The sequence below is a fragment of the Hyla sarda genome, chromosome 3 (genome assembly GCF_029499605.1).
Source record: "Hyla sarda isolate aHylSar1 chromosome 3, aHylSar1.hap1, whole genome shotgun sequence".
In the NCBI taxonomy this organism is placed as follows: domain Eukaryota; kingdom Metazoa; phylum Chordata; class Amphibia; order Anura; family Hylidae; genus Hyla; species Hyla sarda.
Window position 1 is genome coordinate 415,350,460 of NC_079191.1, and position 26,403 is coordinate 415,376,862.

The 26,403-nt window shown below is 45.5% G+C and overlaps 1 protein-coding gene across 1 annotated transcript in view; it reads left to right on the plus strand.

The window, feature by feature from the left end:
- Nucleotides 1-26,403, plus strand: part of FLVCR1 (FLVCR heme transporter 1) — a 70,634-nt gene that overhangs the window by 3,668 nt on the left and 40,563 nt on the right. The window contains exons 2-6 of the mRNA XM_056568268.1: nucleotides 2,796-2,937; nucleotides 18,125-18,265; nucleotides 20,865-20,932; nucleotides 23,147-23,250; nucleotides 23,351-23,461. Coding sequence (XP_056424243.1) covers nucleotides 2,796-2,937; nucleotides 18,125-18,265; nucleotides 20,865-20,932; nucleotides 23,147-23,250; nucleotides 23,351-23,461 — 566 coding nt within the window. The remainder of the gene's footprint in view (nucleotides 1-2,795; nucleotides 2,938-18,124; nucleotides 18,266-20,864; nucleotides 20,933-23,146; nucleotides 23,251-23,350; nucleotides 23,462-26,403) is intronic.

Genomic DNA, 26,403 nt, shown 5'->3' on the forward strand with positions numbered 1-26,403 from the left:
TTGTCGCTGGTGCTCCATTCACTCGGGGACAATTGACCCCCCCAATCTTTTGATGAGTCAGCCCCCCCCCCCCTCTCCCACCTGTCAACTAGTTATCCCCTATCCTATAGACAGGGGAGGACTTTTAGGGTAAATTCACTCATACATAATCTTAAAGGGTACCTCTCATCAAATAAACTTTTGATATATTTTAGATGAATGAATGTTGAATAACTTTCCAATAGCATGTTAATGAAAAATATGCTTCTTTCTATTGTATTTTTCCCGATCAGTCCTGTCAGCAAGCATTTCTGACTCATGCTGGAGTCCTAAACACTCAGAGCTGCCAGCCTGCTTTGTTCACAGCCAAACATGCTGTGAACAAAGCAGGCTGGCAGCTCTGAGTGTTCTCCTTTGTGAACAAAGCAGACTGGCAGCTCGTAGTGTTTAGGACTCCAGCATGAGTCTGAAATGCTTGCTGCCAGGACTGGTAGGGAGACCCCTAGTGGTCATTTCTTCAAAGTGGAAAATTAAATAGAAAGAAGCATATTTTTAATAACATGCAATTGTAAAGTTATTTTGCATACATTAATCTATAATATATCAAAAGTTTTTTTGATGAGAGGTACCCTTTAATTAAAGGGGTACTCCGGTGGAAAACTTTTTTTTTTTTTTTTTTTTTTTAAGCAACCGGAGTACCCCTTTAAATAAGATTATGTATGAGTGAATTTACCTTAAAAGTCCTTCCCTGTCTATAGGATAGGGGATAACTAGTTTGCAACTCTATGCGAAGGGGCGTGACGGCAGTCACGCCCCCTCCCATAGACTTGCATTGAGGGGGCAGTGCGTGACGTCATGAGGGGGTGGGGCTATGACATCACAAGCTCCAGCATTCGGAACAGTTTGTTCCATACGCTGAGCAGCGGAGTACCCCTTTAAAGGATTAGTGTGAGGAACTGAACTTGTTAGACCCTTATCCACTGGAAAACATATCATTTTTTTTTTTTTTTTTTTTTAAATCAACTGATGACAGAAAGTTAAACAGTGATTTGTAAATCACTTCTATTAAAAAATCTTAAACCTTCCAGTACTTATCAGCGGCTGTATGCTCCAGAGTAAGTATTTTCTTTTTGAATTTCCTTTCTGCCTGACCACAGTGCTCACTGCTGTCCACGTCAGGAACTGTCCAGAGAATAAGGAAATCCACATGGGAAAACCTCTCCTGCTCTGGACAGTTCCTGACATGGACAGAGGTGGCAGCAGAGAGCACTGTGGTCAGACAGAAAAGAACTACACAACTTCCTCTGGAGCATACAGCAGCTAAGTACTGGAAGGGTTAAGATTTTTTAATAAAAGTAATTTACAAATCTGTTTAACTTTGTGACACAGATTTATAAACAATGTTTTCCAATGGCGTACCCTTTTTAATAAGTTATTTTTTCACTGGGCAACCCCTTAAAAGGGGGGAATCAACTGAGCAGATCACTGTCATAGAGGAGGGGCCCTTAGGGTTTCTCTCCTGGTTTATTGCTGTGAAAATAAGTTACATTGCACTACAGCAAACCTGCACCGTGACCGCCGCACGTAAATGGATGTATTTTTGTATTTATAGGAAAGCTCATTGCCTCTTGTATAAATACTTGTTGACTAGGAAAGAACCGCATGACGTCTACAATGCGCTGTAGATACATTCTGGAATCACGAGAGCCTCTCCGGACGTCTTCACATCTGCTAAGTGCCTCTTATCTTAGAGTCTTATAATGGAAGGCTTCACAATGGGCACTAGAATAGCCACAGCAGTGGCCACAGATGAGGCACATCAGGAGGGCATTGACCTGTGAAGTCTTAAAGTGTACCTGTCATCAACAAAAACTTTTTATATAATGTAGATAATACAATTTTATGTATATTTGTAAAATACATTGGTTAAAAAATGTGTATATTTATGGGTGAAAAAGTGCTGTCCCTGCAGCTATTACCTGTGAGGAGTCCAAATACAGGAAGTGAGGACAGGACAAGCAGGGCTCGGTGCAGGCTACTGGCTTGTCAATCATCCTCATGTGTGAGACAGGGGCATGTCATAGAGCCTCGGTGCCCAGAGCCCGGCCTGTCCTCGGTGCCCAGAGCCCGGCCTGTCCTCGGTGCCCAGAGCCCGGCCTGTCCTCGGTGCCCAGAGCCCGGCCTGTCCTCGGTGCCCAGAGCCCGGCCTGTCCTCGGTGCCCAGAGCCCGGCCTGTCCTCGGTGCCCAGAGCCCGGCCTGTCCTCGGTGCCCAGAGCGCCCCCCTGTCCTCGGTGCCCAGAGCGCCCCCCTGTCCTCGGTGCCCAGAGCGCCCCCCTGTCCTCGGTGCCCAGAGCGCCCCCCTGTCCTCGGTGCCCAGAGCGCCCCCCTGTCCTCGGTGCCCAGAGCCCGGCCTGTCCTCGGTGCCCAGAGCGCCCCCCTGTCCTCGGTGCCCAGAGCGCCCCCCTGTCCTCGGTGCCCAGAGCCCGGCCTGTCCTCGGTGCCCAGAGCCCGGCCTGTCCTCGGTGCCCAGAGCCCGGCCTGTCCTCGGTGCCCAGAGCGCCCCCCCCCTGTCCTCGGTGCCCAGAGCCCCCCCTGTCCACCATCCCTTCCTGTATTTGGACTCCTCATAGAGATACACAGGCAATAGCTGCAGGAACAAAAATATACGTATTTTTTAACCAATGTATATTACAAATATACATCTAATGGTATAATCTACGTTATATAAAGAGTTTTTGTTGATGACTGGTACACTTTAATAGTTTAGAAGCATTATAACTTGTTTAGGTTACAGTCTCTTCTATTGTCTCCACAGCTTGGCACTGCCATCGGGTTCCTTCTCCCTCCTGTGCTGGTTCCGAGGTCGGACGACAACGATGTGACTGCGCATAACATCAGCGTCATGTTTTACGGCACAGCCGCGGTGTCCACGCTTCTCTTCGTCCTGACTATTGCAGGTGAGTGTGAGCGCCCATCCTCCATGCTACAGTTCATGCAGTGTATGAGACGCCAGCCAAAAGTGACAGCCTGGGTCATGATGATCTGCACCGACAGTATGTGCAGCTTCTCCGCTCAGCTCTTTGTTCTCCAGACTTCTTCACCGCCTTTGCCAGGACGTACTTACCGGTCAGCCCAAATAAGTGTGAAAGGATTTTACTTTTTTTTCTTACTCACTAGGTCATGCAGATGGTTTACATTTCTTTTTTTTATGTGTCTAGTAGGGATCTACCGATATCGTTTTTTTTAGGGCCGATACCGATAATCGGTGCAGGTTAGGGCCGATAGCCGATAACTTATACCGATATTCCGGTATAAGTTATCGGCTATTTAACCCCCTGCGACACTGCTGCAGATCATTGTTTTAAAGCGGGCGCTTTAAATCAATGCACTGCAGTGGCTTTTGCGGGGCCATAGGCCGCCGCCGCCGCCACCACCCGCTTCTCTCCCCTACCTGTCAGGGTGGTCCGCGCCATCCATCCTTCCTTCCTGTAGTGTCCGGGGGCGTTCTGGGTGAAGAGTGAACCGGTCCGGGCTGTCCTTCTTCTCCGGCGGTCATCTTCTCCACTCCGGGCAGGCTCCGGCCTAGTACGCTGCATAGACGCAGCGACGCACCTGACGTCACGGCGTAGCGGCGTCTATGCAGTGTACTAGGCCGGAGCCTGTCCGGAGTGGAGAAGATGACCGCCGGAGAAGGACAGCCCGGACCGGTTCACTCTTCACCCGGAACGCCCCCGGACACTACAGGAAGGAAGGATGGATGGCCCGGACCACCCCCATTACGGGTAAGTTTATTTTTTTTTATTGACTCGGAGGGTGGGGGAGGGGCCCGGCCGGTATAGCGGTATGGGCAAAAATCCATACCGGTATACCGCCCAGCATCACGGTGGGGGGTGTGACGCGGTGCGGTGGGTCGGGGGTGCGGTGCGGCGGGTCGGGGGGGTGGCGGTGGCGGTGTGGGGGGCGGGGCATTATCGGCAAGGTAATTGCCAATACCGATAATGCCCAAAATCGTGATTATCGGCCAATAATATCGGCCATACCGATAATCGGTCGATCCCTAGTGTCTAGCTTCTGTATTCTGCTCACGAATCCCTCTCTTCTGTATCACTCATTCTGACATCCACTGCTCAGTGTCCCAGGCAAGCACTGAGCCCGCCCTCACTCCCCATGTATTCACTTCCTCCCTGAGTCTGCTGTGCTGGGTCTAATCATCCAATCACTGCAGGCTGCTCTGTAACCCTTCCAAACGGCTGGAGATATTTTGATAATACTTGGTCACATGTTACTTATATGTCCACTTAAAATATAGGATAATTAATTTAACCCTTAACTACCCCCATTTGTGAGGGTCGGGGTTTTTGTTTAAAGTCCCATGCAAATCAATGGGAAATGTATGTTCCCACATAACTTCCGCACGGCTGGATTAGGAAGGAAAAACTGGGCACCGCCGGGTACTCAGCTAGTATGACCACTAAATAGCTTTCATGCCCATCAGTCCCTTTGCCGTGCGAGCAGCTTGTGGATGTAGTGATGTCGGCTGACATTGCACTGTAATAACCTCTAGGGTCCCATTGTACGGGCCTGAGAAGGTGCTGAGAGGTGTGAACAGGTGCAGTAGGTTCATGTTCCCTTAGTAAATCCACAATCTGTGATGTCATTCGCTCCAAGCTGAGAACCTGGACCGGAGCCCAAATGTTGTTAGTGCAATTTCCTCATCTGATTAAAACTTCCTCTTGTACTGCAGAGGAATTGTGTAATATCATCTCCTCCACTGAGATGAAAGGATTATGTACAGAACATTAAAGGGGTACTCCAGTGGCAAACTTTTTTTTTTTTTTTTTTACATCAACTAGTGCCAGAAAGTTAAACAGATTTGTAAATGACTTCTATTAAAAAAAATCTTACTCCTTCCAGTACTTATTAGCTGCTGAATACTACAGAGGAAATTCTTTTCTTTTTGGAACACAGAGCTCTCTGCTGACATCACGAGCACAGTGCTCTCTGCTGACATCTCTGTCCATTTTAGGAACTGTCCAGAGCAGCATATGTTTTCTATGGGGATTTTTCTCCTGCTCTGGTCAGTTTTTAAAATGGACAGAGATGTCAGCAGAGAGCACTGTGGTCATGATGTCAGCAGAGAGCTCTGGTTTCCAAAAATAAAATAATTTCCTCTAGTATTCAGCAGCTAATAAGTACTGGAAGGATGAAGATTTTTTAATAGAAGTGATTTACAAATCTGTTTAACTTTCTGGCACCAGTTGATCAAAATTTTTTTTTTCCCACTGGAGTACCCCTTTAACCCCTTAAGGACTCAGCCCATTTTGGCCTTAAGGACTCAGACAATTTAATTTTTACGTTTTCATTTTTTCCTCCTCGCCTTCTAAAAATCATAACTCTTTTATATTTTCATCCACAGACTAGTATGAGAGCTTGTTTTTTGCGCGACCAGTTGTCCTTTGTAATGACATCACTCATTATATCATAAAATGTATGGCGCAACCAAAAAACACTATTTTTGTGGGGAAATTAAAACGAAAAACGCAATTTTGCAAATTTTGGAAGGTTTCGTTTTCACGCCATACAATTTATGGTAAAAATGACGTGTGTTCTTTATTCTGAGGGTCAATACGATTAAAATGATACCCATTATTATATACTTTTTATTATTGTTGCGCTTAAAAAAAATCACAAACTTTTTAACCAAATTAGTACGTTTATAATCCCTTTATTTTGATGACCTATAACTTTTTTATTTTTCCGTATAAGCGGCGGTATGGGGGCTCATTTTTTGCGCCATGATCTGTACTTTTTTTTGATACCACATTTGCATATAAAAAACTTTTAATACATTTTTTATAATTTTTTTTTTAATAAAATGTATTAAAAAAGTAGGAATTTTGGACTTTTAAAATTTTTTTTCGTTCACGCCGTTCACCGTACGGGATCATTAACATTTTATTTTAATAGTTCGGACATTTACGCACGCGGCGATACCAAATATGTCTATAAAAAAAAATTTTTACGCTTTTTGGGGGTAAAATAGGAAAAAACGGACGTTTTACTTTTTTATTGGGGGAGGGGATTTTTCACTCTTTTTTTACTTTTACTTTTACATTTTTTTACATTTTTTTTTACACTTGAATAGTCCCCATAGGGGACTATTCATAGCAATACCATGATTGCTAATACTGATCTGTTCTATGTATAGGACATAGAACAGATCAGTGTTTTCGGTGATCTTCTGCTCTGGTCTGCTCGATCACAGACCAGAGCAGGAGACGCCGGGAGCTGCACGGAGTAAGGTGAGGGGACCTCCGTGCGGCGTTATGAATGATCGGATCCCCGCAGCAGCGCTGCGGGCGATCCGATCGTTCATTTTAATCGCGAACTGCCGCAGATGCCGGGATCTGTATTGATCCCGGCACCTGAGGGGTTAATGGCGGACGCCCGCGAGATCGCGGGCGTCGGCCATTGCCGGCGGGTCCCTGGCTGCGATCAGCAGCCGGGATCAGCCGCGCATGACACGGGCATCGCTCCGATGCCCGCGGTTATGCTTAGGACGTAAATGTACGTCCTGGTGCGTTAAGTACCACCTCACCAGGACGTACATTTACGTCCTGCGTCCTTAAGGGGTTAAACAGTTTGGGGAGTGACCATTTATAGTACTAAGTTTTGTCTTTTTGGAACGTGATGAGCGCGGTTGGCACCCAGCTTTCCATACATTTACATAGAAGAATATATAAATATAATATTGTGTGTGTGTGTATATATGTGTATATATATATATATATATATATATATATATATATATATATATATAATAATTATTTATTTACACACACGCTGTCATTCACAAGGTATTTATGAAGAACAGTATGTTGCATTGCTGATACCCGAGGGCACAGGTTTTCCTCAGCCATTATACGTGTCGCAGGTCAGGGATTTTACTTTATTACTTTCCTGTTGCCGCCTTTTACAACTTGTTTTACAAGACAACTTTGATGTATGTGATGGGTTTAGGACTGTGCAGTTGCTTCATCCAATACAGCGACTTCTAGATATGAAAGAAAGCTGAGGACTGAGTAGTGTTTCCCAACCAGGGTGCCTCCAGCTGTTGCAAAACTACAACTCCCAGCATGCCCGGACAGCCAACGGCTGTCCGGGCATGCTGGGAGTTGTAGTTTTGCAACAGCTGGAGGCACCCTGGTTGGGAAACACTACTCGGACTAGTGACTTCAGCATTGTATGTATCAGTGTTGTCCACCCTGAGGCTCTCCAGCTCTTTTAAAGGGGTACTCCGGTGAAAACCTTTTTTTCTTTTAAATCAACTGGTGGCAGAAAGTTAAACATATTTGTAAATTACTTCTATTAAAAAATCTTAATCCTTCCAGTACTTATTAGCTGCTGAATGCTACAGATGAAATTTCTTTCTTTTTGGAACACTGATGACATCACGAGCACAGTGCTCTCTGCTGACATTTCTGTCCATTTTAGCAACCATGCATAGCAAAAGTATGCTAAGGGCAGCATGGTGGCTGAGTGGTTAGCACTGCTGCCTTGCAGTCCTGGGGACTTGGGTTCAAATCCCATTAAGGACAACAATAAATAAAGCCTTATTATTATAATAACGTCAGCAGAGAGAACTGTGCTCGTGATGTCATCAGAGAGCATTCCAAAAAGAAAAGAATTTCCTCTGTAGTATTCAGCAGCTAATAAGTACGGGAAGGATTAAGATTTTTTAATAGAAGTAATTTACAAATATGTTTAACTTTCTGCCACCAGTTGATTTAAAAGAAAAAAGGTTTTCACCGAAGTACCCCTTTAAAGGGGTACTTTGGTGTAAGCCTTTTTTTTTTTTTTTTTTTTTTTTTTTAAATCAACTGGTGGCAGAAAGTTAAACAGATTTGTAAATTACTTCTATTAAAAAAAAATCTTAATCCTTCCAGTACTTATTAGCTGCTGAATACTACAGAAGAAATTATTTTCTTTTTGGAACACAGAGCTCTCTGCTGACATCACGAGCACAGTGCTCTCTGCTGACATCTCTGTCCATTTTAGGAACTGTCCAGAGCAGCATATGTTTGCTATGGGGATTTTCTCCTACTCTAAAATGGACAGCGATGTCAGCAGAAAGCACTGTGCTTGTGATTCAACAGAGAGCACTGTGTTCCAAAAAGAAAATCATTTCTTCTGTAGTATTCAGCAGCTAAGAAGTCCTGGAAGGATTAACATTTTTTAATATAAGTAATTTGCAAATCTGTTTAACTTTCTGGCACCAGTTGATTAAAAAAATAAATAAATAAATAAAAAAAAAAAAAAAAAAATATGGTTTCCACCGGAGTACCCGAACACTTGTCTATAGGAAGCCTGAGATATATTATAGTCCTCCTCCTGTCCTGTGAATGGCTGCGTCCTTCCACCATGCTATACACTGCAGCTATGTAGGTGACTGCTGTGTGTAAACATAAAATCAGCAGGACATTGAGGTGATTTTCGAAATGAACACAAACTACACACAAGAAGATTATCAGGTTAAAGGGGTACTCCGCTAGAAAACGTATTTTTATATTTTTATTCTTTTTTAAATCAATTGGTGCCAGAAAGTTAAATAGATTTGTAAATTACTTCTATTTAAAAATCTTAATCCTTCCACTACTTCTCAGCTGCTGTATGCTCCACAGGAAGTTGAGTTGTTATTTTCTGACTGACCACAGTGCTCTCTGCTGACACCTCTGTCCATGTCAGGAACTGTCCAGAGCAGGACAGGTTTGCTATGGGGATTTGCTCCTACTCTTGACAGTTCCTGAGACAGACAGAGGTGTCAGCAGAGAGCAATGTGGTCAGACAGAAAATAATTTTGAAAAAAGGAAAAGATCTTTCTCTGGAGTATATATATCTGCTGATAAGTACTGGAAGGATTAAGATTTTTAAATAGAAGTAATTTACAAATCTGTTGAACTTTCTGGCACAGGCGGAGCACCCCTTTAAATCTGAGCCATGAGATTATAATTTTTTTGCATGTTAATGTTACAGTATTAATCTTAATGTTAATAAATAAAAGTTCTACAACTTTTTAGCTTTTGTCAGGAAATGTAAACATTCTATATCTTTCTTTTTTTTGTAATTTTTTTTGTAATTTTTATTTTTTTTGAGGTGTTAGGGTGTTTACACAGGGCAGATATGCACCAAATCCGCACCAGATCGTACAGATTTTCAGATTTACCCAAGTGTATTTTGGCGCTAATTATGGTAACATTGTAGGAAAATTTAAAGGGGTTATCCAGGAAAAAACTTTTTTTTTTATATATCAACTGGCTCCAGAAAGTTAAACAAATTTGTAAATAACTTCTATTAAAAAATCTTAATCCTTTCAGTACTTATGAGCTTCTGAAGTGTAGGTTGTTCTTTTCTGTCTAAGTAATCTCTGATGACACTTGTCTTGGGAACCACCCAGTTTAGAAGAGGTTTGCTATGGGGATTTGCTTCTAAACTGGGCAGTTCCCGAGACACGTGTCATCAGAGATTACTGAGACAGAAAAGAACAACCTTAACTTCAGAAGCTCATAAGTACTGAAAGGATTAAGATTTTTTAATAGAAGTAATTTACAAATCTGTTTAACTTTCTGGAGCCAGTTGATATATATAAAAAAAAAATTTCCTGGAATACCCCTTTAAAGTGCTTTGTATGATTTTTTTTTTTTTTTTTTTTTTTTTTTGCTGTGGATCTGTATATATATATATATTATACACTTTATGCAATGCAGAATTTATGCTGGGAGTTTAGCTACAGCTTAAACCCCTTTAAAGGAGAACTCTAGCCAAAACTTACTTATCCCCTATCCAAAGTTCATTTCTATTGCAGTGTTGGAAATGTCTGGGTGCTCACTGAAAGCCGTGTCCCATTCCAGAGAATGCGGGGAGTTCCAGCGGTCGGGCCCCCATTGGTCTTTGGAACAGGACCCGGCTCTCAGTGAGCACTCGGGCATCTCCGGCGCTCACATAGAAAAGAGTGGAGCACATCCCCTCTACCGGTAAACGACACGCGCTTCTTCACGGACAGCCAGCGTCCCTTTCTGGAGATCACATGGGTGGGGGGGGGGGGATTTGGCTTTTGCCGGAGTTCTCCTTTTAGGTTTTTTGGTGGTGAGTGGGCAGCCTTCGGCGGTCCAGGCGAGCTAGTAGTTGCAGTTTTCCAACATCAGAAGGTCCACAGTTTGTCTCCAGGCTATGAAGGCGTCAGCCCACGTGAGCGGTGTAAGCAGCATTCTTACATGCAGGAGGTAATGATCCAGGGTCAGGTGTGCTGGGTGACGTTACTGAAGTGTTAAGCAATTTCCTCAGTTACATGAACCTGGCCTGGGATCTGCCTGTAATAAGCCCAATGTACACACAGCTCTACAGGGCCCGGCCGCTCATAGCTCTTCTGTATTGAGGTGATCGCAGGAGCCATCAGAGGTCACGGCACATGGAGACGGTTCACGGTCAAAAACCGCTATTACACTGCTCTTATCTGTACTGTGTGACCTTCTCACCTGTACAAATAGAGTAGAATACAGTATACAGTCATCTGTACAGAGGACTGTATACTGTACAGAGGAAAGGGGCCGGGGGGTAGAATACAGTATATACAGTCATCTGTACAGAGGAGAGTGGCCGGGGGGTAGAATACAGTATATACAGTCATCTGTACTGAGGAGGGGGGGGGGGGGGTAGGATACAGTATATTCAGTCATCTGTACAGAGGAGAGTGGCCGGGGAGTAGGATACAGTATATACAGTCATCTGTACAGAGGAGAGGGGCCGGGGGGTAGGATACAGTATATACAGTCATCTGTACTGAGGAGAGGGGCCGGGGGGTAGGATACAGTATATACAGTCATCTGTACAGAGTAGATGGGCCGGGGGGTAGGATACAGTATATAGTCATCTGTACAGAGTAGATGGGCCGGGGGGTAGGATACAGTATATAGTCATCTGTACAGAGGAGAGGGGGGGGGGGGGGGGGGGTAGGATACAGTATATACAGTGATCTGTACAGAGGAGAGGGGCCGGGGGGTAGGATACAGTATATACAGTCATCTGTACAGAGGAGAGGGGCCGGGGGGTAGGATACAGTATATACAGTCATCTGTACAGAGGAGAGGGGCCGGGGGGTAGGATACAGTATATACAGTCATCTGTACAGAGGAGAGGGGCCGGGGGGTAGGATACAGTATATACAGTCATCTGTACAGAGGAGAGGGGCCGGGGGGTAGGATACAGTATATACAGTCATCTGTACAGAGGAGAGGGGCCGGGGGGTAGGATACAGTATATACAGTCATCTGTACAGAGGAGAGGGGCCGGGGGGTAGGATACAGTATATACAGTCATCTGTACAGAGGAGAGGGGCCGGGGGGTAGGATACAGTATATACAGTCATCTGTACAGAGGAGAGGGGCTGGGGGGTAGGATACAGTATATACAGTCATCTGTACAGAGGAGAGGGGCCGGGGGGGGGGGGGGGGGGGGGGTAGGATACAGTATATACAGTCATCTGTACAGAGGAGAGGGGCCGGGGGGGGGGGGGGTAGGATACAGTATATACAGTCATCTGTACAGAGAGGGGCCGGGGGGGGGGGTAGAATACAGTATACACAGTCATCTGTACAGAGGAGAGGGGCCTGGGGGGTAGGATACAGTATATACAGTCATCTGTACAGAGGAGAGGGGCCTGGGGGGTAGGATACAGTATATACAGTCATCTGTACTGAGGAGAGGGGCCGGGGGGTAGGATACAGTATATACAGTCATCTGTACAGAGGAGAGGGGCCGGGGTGTAGAATACAGTATATATAGTGGGGATCAAAAGTTTGGGCATAAAGAATCCAAGGAAAGATGGAAAAATCTCCAAAAGGCATAAAATTACAGATCAGACATTCTTATAATATGTCAACAAAAGTTAGATTTTATTTCCGTCATTTACACTTTCAAAATAACAGAAAACAAAAAAATGGCGTCTGCAAAAGTTTGGGCACCCTGCAGAATTTATAGCATGCACTGGTCCCTTTGCAAAGCTGAGACCTGTTAGTGTCATGGATTGTTCTCAATCATCATCTGGGAAGACCAGGTGATGTCAATCTCAAAGGTTTTAAATGCCCAGACTCATCTGACCTTGCCCCAACAATCAGCACCATGGGTTCTTCTAAGCAGTTGTCTAGAAATCTGAAACTGAAAATAGTTGACGCTCACAAAGCTGGAGAAGGCTATTAGAAGATAGCAAAATGTTTTCAGATGTCAATATCCTCTGTTCGGAATGTAATTAAGAAATGGCAGTCATCAGGAACAGTGGAAGTTAAAGCAAGATCTGGAAGACCAAGAAAAATATCAGACAGAACAGCTCGCAGGATTGTGAGAAAAACAATTCAAAGCCCACGTTTGACTTCACAATCCCTCCAGAAAGATCTGGCAGACACTGGAGTTGTAGTACACTATTCCACTTTAAAGAGATACTTGTACAAATTTGGTCTTCATGGAAGAGTCATCAGAAGAAAACCTCTTCTACGTCCTCACCACAAAAATCAGCGTTTGAACTTTGCAAATGAACATATAGACAAGCCTGATGCATTTTGTAAACAAGTTCTGTGGACCGATGAGGTTAAAATTGAACTTTTTGGCCGGAATGAGCAAAGGTACGTTTGAAGAAGAAGGGGAACAGAATTTAATGAAAAGAACCTCTGTCCAACTGTTAAACATGGGGGTGAATCAATCCTGCTTTGGGATTGTATTGCAGCCAGTGGCACAGGGAACATCTCACGAATAGAAGGAAAAATGGATTCAATAAAATTTCAGAAAATTTTGGATGCTAACTTGATGCCATCTGTGAAAAGCTGAAGTTAAAGAGAGGATGGCTTCTACAAATGGATAATGATCCTAAACACACCTCGAAATCCACGGGGCATTACATCAAGAGGCGTAAACTGAAGGTTTTTCCATGGCCTTCACAATCTCCTGACCTCAACATAATTGAAAATCTATGGATAGACCTTAAAAGAGCGTGACAGACAGCCCAGAAATCTCAAAGAACTGGAAGACTTTTGTAAGGAAGAATGGGCAAAGATACCTCAAACATGAATTGAAAGACTCTTGGCTGGCTACAAAAAGCGTTTACAAGCTGTGATACTTGCCAAAGGGGGCAGTACAAGATATTAACTCTGCAGGGTGCCCAACCTTTTGCAGATGCCACTTTTTTGTTTTCTGTTATTTTGAAAGTGTAAATGATGGAAATAAAATCTAACTTTTGTTGACATATTATAAGAATGTCTAATCTGTAATTTGATGCCTTTTGGAGATTTTTCCATCTTTCCTTGGCTTCTTTATGTACATTAATGCAAATTTTTACCTGGGGTGCCCAAACTTTTGATCCCCGCTGTAGTCATCTGTACAGAGCAGAGGGGGCGGGGGTATAGTATATAGCAGTGTCCCGCCCCCCCCCCCCCCCAACCTGTGGCATTATTGTGTTGGAAAGTCACTAGTTGGGGATCACTATCATAGTGGGGATCAGTAGTTTGGGTCGGGGGGGGATTATGATGCAGTAACCTGAGGCTGTGGTCAGCTGAGTAGCCACATTGCTTCCTATCATAGCCCAATAATCACTGGATAGGCTACAGCAGTCATGTGACTCAGATATTGTATCACCATAGTTGTATTGGGGGAGATATATAAAGACCTGTGCAGAGAAAGTTGCCCAGTTGCCCATAGCAACCAATCAGATCCCTTCTTTCATTTTTAACAAGGCCTCTGCAAAATGAAAGAAGCGATCTGATTGGTTGTTATGGGCAACTGGAGAACTTTTTCTTGATAAATCTCCCCCCTTGTCCCTTCTTAACTTCTCCCATAAAAAAAAAACCTAATGGGGGGAGATTTATCAAAACCTGTGCAGAGGAATAGGGGTCCAGTTGCCCATAGCAACCAATCAATCAGATTGTTGCTTCTTAATTTTTCAGAGGCCTTGATAAAGATGAAAGCATCTGATTGGTTGCTATGGGCAACTGGACCCCTATTCCTCTCCACAGGTTTTGATAAATCTCCCCCAATGTCTTCCTGACGCTCTTCATGTTGGTGCAGACACAGGTTTGTCTAATCCGGTGTATTTAGGTTAATCTGGGATCATTACATCTGGATTATGGCCGAGTGCACACAACTCCTTACACGTGATGAGGTATTGATAAACTATTAGTAGATATTGGATCTATACCTCACCAGTGAAGATCACCGTCATGGCAGGTCGGCCACTTTCTTATATATATTTTCTGCAAGTTTAGATCAGGGACATATTCACACCTGTCAGATTTTTTGCAGTAAATTCAGAAAATCCTCTCAAGTACATGGTTGTCTGTAAACCTTATACATATGACTAGAACCGGCACAAAAAGTTCTGCCACAGATCTGCTGAATGTTGCTGTGTGGATTTCCCTACAATGTAATAATAATAATAATAATATTTTTGATTATTATTTAAAAAAGTCTACAGTGCAGTATTGTGCACCCTAGAATGACACTATGCTCGGTTTCTTGACGTAGTTGGGTTCTATCAAGCCCGAGAAGGAAGTGACACTAGACCTTTGAAGTGAATAGGGCCCACTGCACTGCGCCATGGTATAAGTCGGCATCCCTAGTTTGATGGGATCTGACATATTTCTGGGATTCTCCGTACGGCAGAGCGGATCGAAGTCACATGATGTTTCTGGAGAACTTGGAACAAGGCTGACTTTTTTTGGACCTGTCTGCCATCCACTTCTTCATATTTGTAAGCGTATTGGACAAAGACCCCAATTTGAGGGGAATCTTCCCCCCCCCCCCCCCCCCCCATTGCCAGGCTTTCGGTAACATTTAGGCTGCTTTCACACTATAAAATTCATCCGTTTGATGTTCCGTTATGAAAACCCTGCAAATCACCCATTAAACGTCCATTAGAAAATCCCATACGGCTGTTAGAAAATCTCATTATAGTCTATGGGATTTTTACATTATCCGTTTTAATCCGTTAATAACGGACGTTATTTTGTGACGGGAGAATGAACGGAAGAAATAGTGCATGCAGTATTTCTCCCGTTACTAACTACCGTCACAAAATAACGTCCGTTGACATCTTATGCCCTATCCAAAGGATAGAGGATAAGCTGTCTGATCGCGGGGGTCTCCTTGCTGCACCTGACGTTCATTTAGAGCATTGGGTGCAGCGCCGGAAGCTCGTGGTGTCACGGCCATGCCCCCTTAATGCAAGTTTGAGAGGGGTCGTGTCATCACGAGATTCATGTGCGGCACCCATTGCTCTAAATGAATGCCAGGTGCAGAAAGGAGATCGCGTGGGTCCCCAGCAGCGGGACTCCCACAATCTCCCTGCTGCACCTGGTGTTTGTTTAGAGCAGTGTTTCCCAACCTTTTTCGGGTCGGGGCACACCTCGGGAAAAAGGAAAAAACAGTAAAAAATGCAATGCACTATATCTATTTATCAGTGGGTATGTAGTTTAAAGTGCTGCTTTATACAGCAACTCACCAATGACGTCTTCTCTAATTTGCAATGTTGTCTTCTCTTCTCCATCTGGTCCGGGCCATCATCACGATTTCTTCCACACACACAATTCTTCACCGTTAAACCTGCAAAACAAACCTATTAGGCGCCAAGCTTTTTTTTTTTTTTTTTTTTTTTAACATGGGTGACAGAGGGGTGTAGAGGGGTGGACATGAGTGACAGAGGGGTGTAGAGGAGTGTACAGAGGGGTGTAGAGAAGCGTACATGGGTGACAGTGGTGTAGAGGAGCGTACATGGGTGACGGGTATAGAAGAGCATACATGGGTGACAGGGGTGTAGAGGAGCATACATGGGTGACAGGGGTGTAGAGGAGTGTACAGAGGGGTTTAGAGGAGTGTACATGAGTGACAGAGGGGTGTAGAGGAGTGTACATGGGTGACAGAGGGGTGTAGAGGAGTGTACATGGGTGACAGAGGGGTGTAGAGGAGTGTACATGGGTGGCAGAGGGGTGTAGAGGAGTGTACATGGGTGGCAGAGGGGTACAGAGGAGTGTACATGGGTGGCAGAGGGGTACAGAGGAGTGTACATGGGTGGCAGAGGGGTACAGAGGAGTGTACATGGGTGGCAGAGGGGTGTAGAGGAGTGTACATGGGTGGCAGAGGGGTGTAGAGGAGTGTACATGGGTGGCAGAGGGGTACAGAGGAGTGTACATGGGTGGCAGAGGGGTACAGAGGAGTGTACATGGGTGGCAGAGGGGTACAGAGGAGTGTACATGGGTGGCAGGGGTACAGAGGAGTGTACATGGGTGGCAGAGGGGTACAGAGGAGTGTACATGGGTGGCAGAGGGGTACAGAGGAGTGTACATGGGTGACAGAGGGGTACAGAGGAGTGTACATGGGTGACAGAGGGGTACAGAGGAGTGTACATGGGTGACAGAGGGGTACAGAGGAGTGTACATGGGTGACAGATGGGCGTACATGGGTGACAGATGGGTGTAGAAGAGTGTACATGGGTGACAGAGGGGTAGAGAGGAGTGTACATGGGTGACAGAGGGGTGTACATGTGTGATAAATGGGTGTACATGGGTGACAGAGGGGTGTACATGGGTGACAGAGGGGTAGAGAGGAGTGTACATGGGTGACAGAGGGGTGTACATGTGTGATAAATGGGTGTACATGGGTGACAGAGGGGTGTAGAGGAGTGTACATGGGTGATAGATGGGTGTACATGAGTGACAGAGGGGTGTAGAGGAGTGTACATGGGTGACGGGTGTAGAGGAGTGTACATGGGTGACAGAGGGGTGTAGAGGAGTGTACATGGGTGACAGAGGGGTGTAGAGGAGTGTACATGGGTGACAGGGGTGTAGAGGAGTGTACATGGGTGACAGAGGGGTGTAGAGGAGTGTACATGGGTGACAGAGGGGTATAGAGGAGTGTACATGGGTGACAGATGGGTATAGAGGAGTGTACAAGGGTGACAGGTTTGTAGAGAAGTGTACATGGGTGACAGAGGGGTGTAGAAGAGTGAACATGGGTGACGGGGCATAGGGGTGATAGGGGGTGGACATGGGTGACAGGGGGAAGGAGGGGTGGACTGGGGTAACAAAGGGACAGATGGGTGGACATGGGTGACGAGGGGTGGATTACATGGGTGACGGGGGGGGGGGGGGTGGATTACATGGGTGACGGGGGGGTGGACATGGGTGACGGGGGGGGGGGTGGACATGGGTGACGGGGGGGGGGGTGGACATGGGTGACGGGGGGGGGGGTGGACATGGGTGAAGGGGGGGGGGGGTGGACATGGGTGACGGGGTCGGGGGGGGGGGGTAGAGGGTGGACCTGGGTGACGGTGGGGGGATTTAGACAGGGTTGAGAAGGTGAACAGAGGGGTGGAAAGGGTACGGTACCTTAAGCAAGCCGGCCCGCGCAGCTTGCAGTTCCACAGGAGGCACGGGAGTCCGGCGCAGGTACAGCTCGTTCCGCCCCAGGGCACCATATCCGGCTCACTGCGCCGCAAGGGAGAGGGGAACGCAGGAGACGGAGAGTGAAGTAGGGGGACGCGGGGGACACAGGGAACAGAGGGGGAAAGAGGGGAACGCGGGTCACGTGGCAGACGGAGGGGAACGCAGGAGATGCAGGGGGACGCTGTGTGCGCAGTGCGCACGCAGACTTCCCTTCCCCCCGCGCCGTCAGGCCGGGGCGGGACATTTATAAAAAACTAATAGTAAAAAATAAAAAAAATCACGGCAAAATCCCGCGGCACCACGGTTGGGAATCACTGGTTTAGAGCATCGGGTGCAGCACTTGTGACGCCACGGCCCGCTCATGATGTCATGGCCACGCCCCCTCAATGCAAGTCTATGAGAGGGGGCGTGGTGGCAGTTACGCCCCCTCCCATAGACTTGCATTGAGGGGGCGTGGCCGCGACGTCGCGAGCCTCCGCCCTGCATTACCAGAAGTTCGCTCCGTGCATCGGATGTTTAGGGTGCCGCAGCCGATTTCACGGGGGTCCCCAGCAGCGTTCAGACATCTTATCCATTTTAGATAGGGGATAAGATGTCTAGGGGCGGAGTACCCCTTTAAGAGTTTATAACGCATACTGATGTTTAATATCTTGATTTTCTATTTCAGTCTTTAAAGAGAAGCCGAAGCTCCCCCCGAGTCAGTCGCAGGCCGTCCTGCAGGGCTCCCTTCCCGAGGAATATTCCTACAAGCAATCCATACTCAATCTCTTCAAGAACATCCCCTTCGTGCTGCTGCTGATCAGCTACGGTAAGAGAAGATCTCCGTGATCGCTGCAGGACGCTTCAGATCATGTGCGGTGACTCCTATCCAGCGGTCAGGACATGCTGGGACTTGTAGTTCTGTACAAATTCCATATAGGAGATGGCTAGGGTTGTGAACTCTACTCAAACCACTACAACCAAACCAAAATGAATTTCTGCCTTATAACATTTTTCTTTTACACAGTATTTCATAAGCACGTGGTATATGCTGTCAGTTTATGATCGGTGGGGGGTCTAACCTTCGGGACCCCTATTGATCCTAAGAAAGAAAGGGCTGCAGCTCCTCATTCTTTCCCTGCACAGCAGCACCCCAACCACATAGATGTGCAAGGAACTGTAGACCAGTGTTTCCCAACCAGGGTGCCTCCAGCTGTGGCCAAACTACAATTCCCAGCATGCCCGGACAGCCGAAGGCTGTCCGGTCATGCTGGGAATTGTAGTTTGGCCACAGCTGGAGGCACCCTGGTTGGGAACTACTGCTGTAGACTGACTATTTTGTCTCAAATGGAGTTGAGCTGCTGAGCTAGGAACCACTGTGAGGGAGCATGCAGATGGCAGAACATGCACCCCAAAAAAATTTGGGGGGATAGTACGTACGGAGCAGCAGTCGCCACCGCCGCCGATTTGAATTGGTCGTGGGGACCCATGACCATCATCCCCAATGGTCCATGCAGAAGATCCCCCTTCATTGTTAAACTGGGGGAATGGGCTGACTTTGAGACCGGCCGACTACCTAACACAATGTTTCCCAACAGCCTTTGGCTGTCCAGGCATGCTGGGAGTTGTAGTTTTGCAACAGCTGGAGGCACCCTGGTTGGGAAACACTGCTCTTTATATGGTGGGCTCCCAACTCTAACCCGACAGATATAGTTGTGAAAGAGAAGAATTCCTACTGCCTTATTGTTATCGGAAAGATAAGCTGCTGCCAGAAGAATTTGGCAGCAGTTTACCCCTCCTCTCCCCATTAAGAACACATGAATGCTCAGCCAAGCAGAGCGTTCATGCATATGGTGTGGGAGAGAGAGCGTTCAGCCAACAGCCATTAAGTGTATATGGGCAGCTATAGGATCGGTTGGATCCTAGAGAGATGCCATTCCTTTCTGAAATAAGAATACACCTTTTATACAATAAAAATCTCTACAACTTTCTAATATACTTTGCATTTCAGTTTTACAGTTCTTAAAGGGGTATTCCAGTGAAAAACTATTTATTTTTTTCATATCAACTGGCTCCAGAAAGCAGATTTTTAAATTACTTCTATTAAAAAAAAATCTTAATCCTTCCAGTACTTATCAGCTTCTGAAGTTGAGTTGTTCTTCTCAGTCTGACCACAGTGCTCTCTGCTGACACCTCTGTCTATCTCAGGAACTGTCCTGAATTGGAGCAAATCCCAATAGCAAACCTATCCTGCTCTGGACAGTTCCTGAGACGGACAGAGATGTCAGCAGAGAGCACTGTGGTCAGACTGAAAAGAACAACTTAACTTCAGCAGCTGACTAGTACTGGTAGGATTAAGATTTTTTTTTTTTTCTAGAAGTAATTTGCAAATCTGTTTAACTTTCTGGAGCCAGTTTATATAAAAAATGTTTTTTTTTTTTTTTCTTCTTACTGGAATACCCCTTTAAGATATCTGCTTGCTGTCATTAAAGTAGTAAACCAATACTTTCGTACCTGCCCATGTGTTACCATTGTAGAAGTGATGGTAAGAAAGTGTTGGGATAGATTGCAACGAGCCATCTGTGCAAGGGATACACAATCGGGATTTTCAGCAAAAGAATATTTTCATTCACTGTCCGCAAACAGAGATCTTGAAACTGATGAGGAATTGAAACACAAAATGGGCAGATTTATTAAAACTGATAGTAAAGCTGTGACAGTAATATTGGTAGATACATTTGCTCCAAAGTAAATTATAATTATACATCTACTATGTGTTCCCATATACCTATAGCAGTGGTCTCCAAACTGTGGACTTCCAGATGTTGCAAAACTACAACTCCCAGCATGCCCTGACAGCCAATGTTGCAAAACTACAACTCCCAGCATGTCCCGAGAGCCGTTGGCTGTCCAGGCATGCTGGGAGTTGTAGCTTTGCAACACTGGCTGTCAAGGCATGCTGGGAGTTGTAGTTTTGCAACACTGGCTGTCTGGGCATGCTGGGAGTTGTAGTTTTGCAACACTGGCTGTCAAGGCATGCTGGGAGTTGTAGTTTTGCAACACTGGCTGTCCAGGCATGCTGGGAGTTGTAGTTTTGCAACACTGGCTGTCCTGGTATGCTGGGAGTTGCAGTTTTGCAACATTGGCTGTCCAGGCATGCTGGGAGTTGTAGTTTCGTGCAGTCTCTCATGTTGTAGGCTCCTCAGCAGAGTTCAGGTCTGTACACCCTCACAGTATATGTCGGCTTCCTCTGTTGAAGTGCGGGGCGATGGTTTGGATCCGGCCTTCCATCTCTGATGCGTCATTTCTTTTTTTGCAGCGTCATGTCCCCGTCAGCTGGATTCTTCCGCTGTAGCCTTGGCATAAACTCAGATAATATTTATTAGAACAGAAGATAAGATATTCTCTCTCTCTCTCTCTCATTGCAGGGATCATGACCGGCTCCTTCTATTCCGTATCCACGCTGCTCAATCAGATGATCACATTTCACTACGAGGTCAGTGTCCTGTACAAGGTCGGCGAGTGGAATAGTGGGGTTTGGTCGGCACTGAACAAGCATTGCCTCCTAATTTAGAGAAATTATTTGATTATATGTTAGATTTGGGGACATTAAAGGGGTACTCTACTGGAAAAAAATATATATATATTGTAATCAACTGGTGCCAGAAAGTTAAACAGATTTTGTAAATTACTTCGATTTAAAAATCTTAATCCTTCCAGTACTTATCAGCTGCTTTATAATACAGAGGAAATTCTTTTATTTTTGAATTTCTTTTCTGTCTGACCACAGTGTTCTCTCTGCTGACACCTCTGTCCATGTCAGGGACTATCTAGAGTAGGAGAAAATCCCGATAGCAAACCTCTCCTGCTCTGGACAGTTCCTGACATGGACAGAGGTGTCAGCAGAGAGCACTGTGGTCAGACAGAAAGAAAATTCAGAAAGAAAAGAACTTCCTCTGAAGTTTACAGCATCTGGTAAGTAGTGGAAGGATTAAGATTTTCAAGTAGAAGTAATTTACAAAAGGTGTCATTAGGAAATGACCTCTGGTTAAAATATTTACTATCTATATCAGTCACCACCTCTTAGGGATGACTCTGACTCTGATCCCAGCTATTTAGCCCCTTAGATGCCCCGGTCAGTGCTGACTGCCGCATCTTAGTGGTTGGACCAGTGTTTTCCAACCAAGGTGCCTCCGGCCGGACCGCATCAATCCCCCAACTATTCAAGCCAAGGTGTAGATTAGTGTTATCCAAATGGTGTGTCTCCAGCTGTTGCAAAACTATAACTCCCAGTATGCCCGGACAGCCGAAGGCTGTCCGGGCATGCTGAGAGTTGTAGTTTTGCAACAGCTGGAGGCACCTTGGTTGGGAAAAACTGATCTCTAGTATAAAATAATCCTGCAATCTTGCGGTTTCCATTTTTGTCCTCTAGGCCTTAAAGGGGTACTCCGCCCCTAGATCTCTTATCCCCTATCCAAAGGATCGGGGATAAGATGTCTAGGGGCGGAGTACCCCTTTAAACTAAGCTGAGACCTCCTGTTCTGTACAGTTCCCTTCCCAGTAGTCTCCTCCTCACCATCATCAAAGACAGGATCACAGTGATAAGGTGACACTAGTAGATAGATAAGACAGGATCATCTCACAGTTCAGCCTCCCCCTCCCTGTAGAATTACAGGTCACAGGGAATGCCCAGACACCTCTCCCGTTTATGTGAATGGGGACAGCTTCAGTTTATTGTTCATCTTTAAGGGGCTTACTGTAAAGCAGATCTTTTAAAGCTGTTAAAAACAGCTCAGGCAAAATGGATGTCCACATAATGTACCGATGAATAGACACAGATTAGAAAGAGTGTGGGGGGGGGGGGGGACGGGGCGGTGCTGGATATTTTAGCCAACAATTGAAAAGTCAGTTTGTAAAATTGATTTTGGAAGCAAGATCAGGGTCTGAGCGACTGTGACGAGGGCTGAACTGTGATGTGTACATAACATTGTCCGGGCATTTCCAGATTGGCTAGTTTTGAAGGGTTTTCCTAGTATAAAATGCAGTGTTTCCCAACCGGGGTGCCTCCAGCTGTTGCAAAACTACAACTCCCAGCATGCCCGGACAGCCAAAGGCTGTCCGGGCATGCTGGGAGTTGTAGTTTTGCAACAGCTGGAGCCACCCCGGTTTGAAAACACTGATATAATGGTTAGTACCTACCAAAAGTGCTCTAAATAAGGACGACCAGGGACAGGGAGGGTGATGGGTGCACAAGGCTCATTGATGTTTGATCCCACAGAGGAGCTGCTGTAAAGTAAACTGCTGCAAAAGGTAATGCTGGACACCTTCAGGAGTCTATGGAGTCCAAGCAAGTGGGTTACAGCTGTTATGATGGAGCGGCGGTATCTACGCAATACAAGACAGGTGGTTTTAATGTTATGGTGGGCTAAACAGGGTGCCTCCAGCTGTTGCAAAACTACAACTCCCAGCATGCCTTCGGCTGTCCGGGCATGCTGGGAGTTGTAGTTTTGCAACAGCTGGAAACTGCACTGTTTGGAAAATACCGTAGTATTGATTTACCTTACTAAAATCTTCAATTCATGTTGGTTTCCTACCTACATTATATCCTGTTTTATTAGAAATACTACGACTTTGGGAAAACGACATTATTTCAGTATATGTTGGAACTAAATAATAACGAAAAATCTGTAATCTGACTATTTTCTAACAGGGGGAAGAAGTAAATGCCGGCAGGATTGGGCTCACCCTGGTTATAGCCGGAATGGTGGGTTCAGTCATTTGTGGAGTGTGGCTGGACTATACCAAGACATACAAGTAGGTGACCTCCAGCCCCCTGCTGTCTATTGTATTATGTAATGTTCTGGACTATTCTGTATTGTTGCCGCCATTAATACTGAGTGTTAACTCCTTGTAGGCAGACCACGCTGATCGTCTACGTCTTATCATTTATCGGGATGCTGGTCTTTACATTCACCCTGGATCTTGGGAACCTCATTGTTGTGTTTGTGACAGGAGGAGCTCTTGGGTAAGAGATTGTCTACCCTCCATATAGTGTCTTAGGCCAAGAAGACACAGCTCTGCAAGGTTTAGGGGTTATACAGGAGTTATACCCTGTATTATACTCCAGAGCTGTACTCACTATTCTGCTGGTGAGGTCACTGTGTACATACATTACATTACTTATCCTGTACTGATCCTGAGTGATATCCTGTAAATCTTTTATTAGAAAAATATAAATCATAACAAAACATAAACCAGCACAACTTTGCCATAACGGAAAACAACAACATGAAATAACATAAACCCAAACTTTACATTCAAATAAAAGAACAAAAATCCTGCCTAACCGGCCAGCCCAGCTTTCCTACTAGGACTAGAAATATTAAAATTACACCTTTCATAGCCAAACAACACACTCATAAGAAACATAAAAATAGCACTATTTCGCTTTAACTCAAAACACCCAAACTCGGGAAAAATCATACATAGAAAACACAACAAGCACTCACACTGCACACCATGTTTTTTTTTTTTTTTTTTTTTTTTTTTTTTATAATAATATTAATAATAATAATAATAATAATAATAATAACACTATACCACACTCACACATGCACACATATATATATCCATATATTAACTACATTTAACCAAGAAACCAAAAATAAATAAATAAATAAATTAAATTCAACTCAAAATACCCAAACTCGGGAAAATATCTCAGAAAACACAATACACACATGGGACACACATCTTTACTACATACTACATATATAAACCAAAGAAAATAAATCCACAACGGGATATTAAAGAAACATTACTACAAAAACAAAACTGGTTCGACTGCCATGTCTATCTCTACTATAAATACTATATACTTAAAAAACATACATTATACATACTATATACATAACTAACTATATACACTACTATGTACAATACTATACACAAACTATATACACCTATAAATAAATAGAAAACACACCTACAAATATAAAAGAACATTCTACACTAAACTGACCCTTCACCCACACCACCCGCCCTCCTGTACATGGGTCAGAGTTTTTTCCATACAGTTCATAGTCCTCAATGTCCAATCCACAACTGACCCATGCCAGGTCCACCAAAAGAAAAGACCACCACCACCCACAAATATACCCTCCCAACCTAGAACTCCTCCCAACCAACTTAACCATAACCAGCTTTAACATACATAAGCAAACAATACAACCCACTTTAGGCCCAAGTTCGGTGCCTGTAAGCCCTTCATAACCATAGCATCTGAAAACAAAACAAAAAGCTAGGGTGCACATGCATTAGCCCACCACCAGGAAGAAGGATGGCAATCCTGATACATACAAAATGTATATTCTTTCCCTAACTGCACCCTACCTCTCACCCTACCATTATCCCTAAAGATAAACTGACCCTACTATCACCCTAACCCTGTCCCTGCATCACTGTCCCTAACAAAAACAAGGGTACTCTACCCAAAAGGTCTAGCTAGTACCTAGGGCACATCAAAAGAAAACCCTCTCCATAGGAGAGAAGCCCTACTGGTACCAAGACTGCCATACTCCAAAGACCTGATCTTCCCGAGGTCACCGGTGATGTTCCTACAGACCTCCACCTCGGAGAGGACTTTGCGCTGATTAGACACTAAACACCGTGCATTCCACGTGTAGTACCTAACCACTAAGCTGACTAAAAACAAAGTGCCCCGATCTCGGCCACCCAGGTTCCTGAATGCCCCATAAGCCCACTCTGGATAGGTAAGGCCGGCAAGTTGACTCCAGCAGATGGAAGCGCCCACCCGGTTGTAGACCCTTATATTAAAGGGACAATGAAGCAGGAAATGGTCCATGCTTTCTAGCATGTCCCCGCACTCTTCTCGGGGACATCCCCGGTCATCAGATCTCCTGCACTTCAAATTGTCCCTCACATATAACTTCCCCTGAAAGCATCGCCAGGCCAAGTCCCAAAACTTCTGAGGGATCCTTTTCATATTTAAGAGATACAACCCCACCCTCAGATCCCGACCTGGGCAGTCCCTGAGCGCCAGAGGCTTCTGGAAGTGGGTCAACAGAACCCGTTTGTCAAGGAACTGCCTTGACTGGGTCCTGATCTCCCACACTCCCAGACCCCACCGACGTATCGCCTTCAGAGTCGGGGTAGCATAAGCCGGAAGATGCCCATGGGGCGTACGGAGGTCCTTCACTTGCCCTCCTGTCTCCCATTCCTGGAAGAAAGGCCGAAACCATTCCCTGCAGGAGAGTACCCACGGAGGAGCCCTCTCTGACCAGAGGTTTGAGATGTTGGCTTTCAAGAAGGTGTTTGTTAAGAACACCACAGGGTTTACCATAGATAAACCCCCTAGTCTCCTTGTGCGGTACGTAACCTCTCTCTTGACTAGGTTCATCCTGTTCCCCCATAACAGTTGGAAAAACAGGCTGTAGACCCTAGTGTAGTAAGCCTCTGGCAAGATACATACACTGCCCAGATAGATAAACAAGGGGAGCAGGTACGATTTGATCAGGTGTACCCTTTCCCTGAGGGTCATAGACCAACCCTTCCACTGATCCACCCTATGAGTGGCATCCTGTAGCTTACCGTCCCAGTTTTTGGTGGGATAATCATCCTGGCCGAATGTGATGCCCAGAATTTTTGCTGAGTCTTGGGGCCCTGGGAGGGTGTCCGGGAGATCAAAAGTGGGATCTCCCCCTCCCAGCCAGAGACTTTCACACTTATCCCGGTTGATCTTAGACCCGGATGCCTCCGAGTAGCGTTCCACCTCCGACATCACCACATCGACCTCCTCTCTCGAGGACACGAAAATGGTGACATCATCAGCGTACGCCACCACTCTCTGGGCGACATCCAGCTCCGCCAGACTCATCCCGACTCCCGCCAACGGCTCACAATCTACCCTCCGGACGAAGGGATCGATTGCGAACACGTATAAAAGCG